Below are 6,473 nucleotides of genomic sequence, written 5' to 3' on the forward strand. Positions count from 1 at the left end.
GACTATGTAGAATAGTTATGTGGTGTTAATTTTGGAAACTTGAAATTTCTCATGATATAAGAAATGAAAGAAAATAGTAGGAAAAGAGGAACACAACACCAAGGAACACCCCCCCTCCCCAAAAAAAAAGATGTTTTTGGCACTTTATATGTAGTGCGTTCACAATAACCACTTGCCAATTTTGGCCTTAGTGGACTTCTAACTTTGTCTTTTACAACCTCCTTATGAAGTTCAAGACTGGAACATTACAATGTATCTCAGATATACAATAATTCTAAAGTTATATCAAAGTATTACAATGTAGAAAAGGACCTAATTCAGAAAGTGAGACTTGTGTCCACATACCCTATAATCTGATTGCAGATCTGGAAAGTAGATGAAAAATAATGCACTTTCAAAAAAAATGGAACCTATTTTTTAGTCCAGATGAGCCTCTACGGAGCATTTGAAGTTGCAAAATGCATGATTGGAAAAGTATAGTCACCAAAAGACACAATTTCTAACAAATCCGTGCACCAAAACTAGAAAAGAACTGCACCACTAAAAAGTTCAGGAAATTCTACCAAAAATAAATAAAAAATCACACCTAATTTGGAGTCCAGATGACTGAGATATGGCCTCCCAAAGTCAGACTGTCAAATCAAAAACCAATATGGAGAGGGGTCTGACCAAAAAAAGATGAGGTTAAATTTGATGGTCAAACGGTTGTCATAGTAGTTCTATTTTGCCTCCTGATGATGGTCAGATGGCCGTCAATCTTAAGACTATAAAAGTGATGGTCAATGTCAACAAAAACTAGCCCCTAGATGATGTCATGGCTGAAGTGTCCTATATGGACGATGATGTCAACAGTACGGTCTATACGAAAGATGTTGACTTGAAAAAGTATAGAGCTTGCATGTCGATGCTGTACACTTTGGTGGCAACTAACGTGATTCTAGTCCTGACGTGGCAGCGATTAGAGTTGGATGATGTGGCAGTCAATAGACATGGCAATACCACGTGGTCTCTGACTACACAGGGTATGTGACTGCAATGCGCTACATGGACTAGTTGTTTAGTGCCATGTGGCAAGCAGAGTTTGGTTCTGCAATGGCAACCAAAGACTTTGATGGTGGTCAAAGGTTCGTTTTGCAATGCCAGTGAATGGGAACTAACTATCGAGGTTCAGCGGGTTTGCTACGATGGCATTAGGTATTTTGAAAAATAGTGGCCAGAGTATTCTTGGTGACAGTAGTGTGGGTTATATCCCACATTCGCTATGGGACTTAACTCAGAGGTGTATAAATTGAAGAGCCCGTACAGTGAATACAAACATGAGGCCACCAGATCTGGTTGATGTACCCATCGGTTTGTTGAGTCATTGTCGAGTTTTGAATGATATGCCAAAAAATGAAATCCCATGCTCAGTCAATGCTAAATTTAATACTACTCACTGGGAAATGAGCAATGTCGTCGAATATTGAAGATGTTGACGAAATATTCGGCTCACAGGGGCCAAGGTGTCACTACCTAGTGCTTGCAAAAAAATTTCTCTATAGCCCCTATAGGGCTAAAAGAAAAATTTGAAAATTACCAAAAATCAAAATTGTAGAGAAATAAATGTAGATCTCAAAATAGAATAAATTGCAGATCTAATTGATCATACCTAAAATTGTAAATTGGGCCTTCAGGTGCCAATTTGCAAAAAAAATTGCCTTAAAATCAACTTTGGCCTAATATAGGCAAATTTATAGTTAATTTTTATCGAGTTGACATTCTAGACACAATGGCAAGGTCCATTTTGGCTCTAGACACTCCCAATATCTGTGAATTTTGTGGATCTAGGTCAAGGTGTGCTTAGAGAGGTGAAGCAAGATCAGTCTCGAACAGTTATGTGAAGAGAATCTCCCTTAGCTTTGATACCATGTAAGAATTTTCCTTAGGGAAAAAAAAAACCCAAGACCAAGGAACTCAAGCACAAGCACAATAGTAGACCAAAAGAGTATGATTAGAATAATGATATGATATTCAATTCAATGTGAAAGTACACTAGGAGTGCCTATATATAAAGGCCTCTAGAATGCCTAGAAATCAACAACATGATAAGTCATACAACCAAGCACATGTCCACTAGGTGTGGGTTATCCTCCATTAAGCATAGGAGTCAGTGTGATGATGAGAGGATAAGCCTACAAGGTGTAGCATGCAAAATTATGTTGTAGACACCATGTGCTAAAATAGGAGTGTGAATAATTGTGTTGTCTACATGACAACTCAGTTAATTATGCAAACTCTAGTGTTGCAAACACCATGTGCTAAATTAGAGTTGTTTACTCCAGTGTTGCCAACATGATAAATCATAAGAGTACACAAACTCCTAAATGTCTCACCTAAGAAATAATAAAATGATGCATTGACCTAAGTAAAGTTAAGTAAAGTGTAATAAGTAAATACTTATTTACACCAACAAAGACCCTCTTTCTTTTTGTATTTAATGGCTTAGGGAGAAAGTGTTAAACTTGTAACATCTAGCTTGCATCGTTACCATTGATGTCATTTCCCCCATGAATAGCTATCACCTAGATAGATTTAGATATCTAAAAAGAAAGAGGAAACTTGATCCTTAGACACATTTTCTATTAGATCATTCTTATGCATCATAAATCAATGTCATGAAATTTGGGATAGATTATATAATATTTATCAATCTTGAGAGTTTTCCATGTCAACATAGATTTTTAGACATTTTGAAAAATTTGAAGGGATGAGTTTTCTAATAGGACTAAATCATTCTTGAACGATATCCAAATAATTTATTTTTCATTGGTCCTAAAACTAAATACAACCATCATTCTATTCGATTATCAAATTTATTTCAATTATTTCATCACTCTCAACTCTTTATTAAAATTAACTATAAATTAGTTACCTTAAATATGTATACAATTCTTATTCTCAAACATTATTTCCATCGAATAAGAATCCTTCCTCCAAATACTTATGATAATTATAAATATTGTAGCTCAATTGATTATAATTGGTGAGGGAGATAGTATAATCTCAATTATGACATTCATCAAAGCTTATGCAAGTCATACAATCAAACAAATATTTTTACCAAAAAAAAAATCAAAATATTATTTTATAATAATAGATGTATATTCATATTCAATTTTTTGAATATATCTCTTAAAATGTGACACTTGAATCAAATGTTCAATTGATTGAATTCAATCAATTGGTTATTTTGTACTAATATATTGAAAATAGTATATTAATATGTTTTAAAAAATATTGAAAGTTAATAAATATGTAAGATAACTTACACATTTTGTTCAAAGTTTGGAAATTTATTTTCTTATAATAGTATAGGGTATAAAATAATTTTATTATGTAAAATTAAAATGTTCTATGTTGATAAAGATGTGAGTGAAATTTAATCATTTTGTAACTTTTAAAATGTATCATTTTACATATATTCAATCATTTAATAAATGCATATATGTATAAGAAATGTGTATATTGGACATATTTTTAAACAAACTAATTCATTTAAAATTTTAAAAAAAATTTAAAAATTATTGAACATTTTTGAATAGGTGAAAATTTTATTTGGTGTTTGTATAAAATATAAAATATTAAGATTCATAAAGTCTATTTAATTTTATAACATTTTAATTAAAGTTAAGCAATATATTTTCATTATGTGATTTCTTAAGATAATTAATGATACTATAATAAAATCTTTACAAAATCAAAATTTTAAACATTTTTATTACATATATTTGATTATTACTTTCAAAATAATAGTATAAGTTTATTAAATTTTCTACCTAAATATGTTTTTTCATAAAAGAAAAGACTATTCATGAACTTTAGCATATTAAATTCGTTGTTTCCTAAATTTTTGCTAGCTTTGCTAAAAAAATTAGCCAATCAGATTTCAATTTTGGAAAAATAATTTACAATAATTATTTTGTTAAAAAAATTACAGCTTTATCAAATATAAAATATGATATTATTAAAAAATTTGATAAAATTTGATTGGATAGTATTACATACTTTAATCAAACGAGTTCTATTTCTATAGCTCCAAAAGCCTACAACAGAAATTAATAATTGAAAAGATGAGACCAAGAGAGCATTAACAAGTAAATATTACTTAACAAAATAACTCTACATATATAAAACTCACCTAAGCCTCTTTTTACTGTGTCAACAAATAAACCTAGTATAGATTGGATAGGTATGATGATACCGTTCAAAAGGATTTTTAACATATCTTATTGGACTCACAGATGATTCCAAGTTGTTTTATTCCCTCAAAGCATAGTTGAAGATTGAGATTTTAGTACATAGATGTCTTGAAGAAAGAGCCTCCCAAAAAACAATGAGATGGAATGGAGAAGAATAGAAAGATGAAGCATCCATAGTAATAGGACACACTAACCTAACCAGAGGAAGACTCAAGACCAAGGTCTGACTTCATGAGCTAGCACTCTTTGTCCTTTCATGCCACAGAATACTTTGAGTGGGTCTCTTGTGAATCCTCCGGCCTTACACCTTTGTCTGTATCCAACTCATGGAACTTCACCAACCAAGAAGCTACTCCCTTTTTCACTTCTTCTTACCCTCCCATATTAATACAAACTTCATCTCCATGTCCTTTCAAGGTCGGTAGATCACATGTTATGGTGAGGCAACTTAATGAGAACAGCTCATTTCATTTCTTCCCCATTGCAATAAGAGGGTTTTTAGTGCAAGATCTTTCCTTCTCTTTTGCTACAAAGTTGATGGCCATGAAAGTCCAACTCTGACAAAATCATGCCGTCTACAGAAAGAGAGTTTTTGGTTTGCCCATTGCTATCAATGCCCATCTACTTTTTCACTTTGTGTTAGGTTTTCAGTGACCTCAAGCCTCTGTGTTTGTCATGATCATTAGGCAACAAGAGGGTCTCAGTTGTGGTATCTTTGAATTGAGGTATGTGGTGTCATGTAACTTGTTTAGGCATCAATAATGCAAGGAAGATGAAGAACATAAGGGGTTTGGCCATTGTGGTGATCATATGGAACACAATGCAATGGCACATCTTTGCAGAGCATTACAGCCCTAGAGTGAGAGTGAACAGATTTGTGCTGCCCACTCACTCCAGCTTCCTCAAATCTCAGTATGGCAGGATGCAATATGTTTGGTGTGAGAGAAACAGCAGTATTTGTTATGACAAGGAGAAGAATCCATTGGGAGGGACAACATGCTGCTGGAACAAGTATTGCAAGGACACCACCTATGATAACAGTCACTGTGGGAGCTGTGGCTTCAGCTGTGGATATGGCCTCACCTGCTGTGGAGGAAGGTGTGTAGATCTCAACAACAATAAAAACCATTGTGGAAGTTGTGACAAACAGTGCCCAAGTGATGAGAAGTGCTCATTTGGGCTCTGTGATTATAGTGGGGGATATAGTAGCTCCCATCACTGAGCTGAAAGGAATACAATGTAGTACACACATTGCTAGTAGGTTTCCACAATTCATAATAGTATCTTTTGTGTTCTATGGTTCACTGATTGTGATCTGAAACGTTGGCTCAAAAATGAACGCACAATCGAAGTCCAGAAGCAATAAGAATGTAGTACGAGGTAATAATGAATACTAATGGATATTTCCTGTGATTTGCTCTTATGGGTCAATTCAATTCTTGGGTCTAATGTTCTAGACAGTGGCTATCCAGCCAAGAAAACCGTACTTTAGATATAACATTTTGTAACTTTTCAAAAATAAACTAAGTCTTTCTCCCAAACGCTTTTCATGCCTACATAGCCATTGCCATTGTCTTATGCTCATGCAAATTCTCTGCTAGAAAGTATATTAACACCATCATCCCATCACTGAGCTGGAAGGAATACAATGTAGTACAAGGTAATAATAAACTCTAAAGGGTATTTCTTGTGATTTTCTCTGATGAGTTAATTCAATTCTAGGGCAAATGCTTGCTAGAAAGTATATTAACATCATCTCCTCTGGAAATACTGCAGAGAAATGGTAGCTTGGAAAATCATTACAGTGGTTGATGAAATGTTACAATGTGTGATAAATCATGGCAAATCTTGGCTTGGAAAAATAGTGATAAAACTATGTCTGCTCAATCATGGCAGCCCCATGACAAGGCTTATCATCAATAACTGTTGTGTAAATTGGTTTCGGTCAATCAAATAATGTCACTTCAAAATTATCTCCATGACTTTCTTATAAACTTCAATGATTCTGCAATTTGCAACATAATACAAGATAACAAAGTAATTAGGAGCTCCAATGAAAGGAATATAGTGTAGTACAAGGTGGTAGTAAATACTAATGGGTATTTCCTGTGATTTGATATGATGGGTCAACTCAATTGCAGGGTTTTTGTTGTTTTTTGCCGATGCTACAAAGTGTGGAATGCACCTTGGAAAGGCATCAAAATAGTAGATAAAGTGTTATGTTAAATGATGGAA

At 33.6% G+C, this 6,473-nt stretch overlaps 1 protein-coding gene across 1 annotated transcript; it reads left to right on the forward strand.

Moving 5' to 3' along the window:
- The first annotated feature begins 4,587 nt into the window (after positions 1–4,587).
- Positions 4,588–5,651, forward strand: LOC149534717 (uncharacterized). Its single transcript, XM_089806935.1, has one exon. It carries the CDS (start codon positions 4,966–4,968, stop codon positions 5,458–5,460), a length of 495 nt encoding a protein of 164 aa, XP_089663061.1. The 5' UTR covers positions 4,588–4,965; the 3' UTR covers positions 5,461–5,651.
- The last annotated feature ends 822 nt before the right edge of the window (positions 5,652–6,473 follow it).

This window comes from Cupressus sempervirens, chromosome 10, assembly GCF_028749045.1.
Source record: "Cupressus sempervirens isolate cs-2001-9-10 chromosome 10, ASM2874904v1, whole genome shotgun sequence".
Taxonomy (NCBI): Eukaryota; Viridiplantae; Streptophyta; class Pinopsida; order Cupressales; family Cupressaceae; genus Cupressus; species Cupressus sempervirens.

Bases quoted from the DNA above. Each gene is read 5' to 3' on its own strand.
- LOC149534717 (XM_089806935.1), top strand. From the start codon at position 4,966: ATGTGGTGTCATGTAACTTGTTTAGGCATCAATAATGCAAGGAAGATG.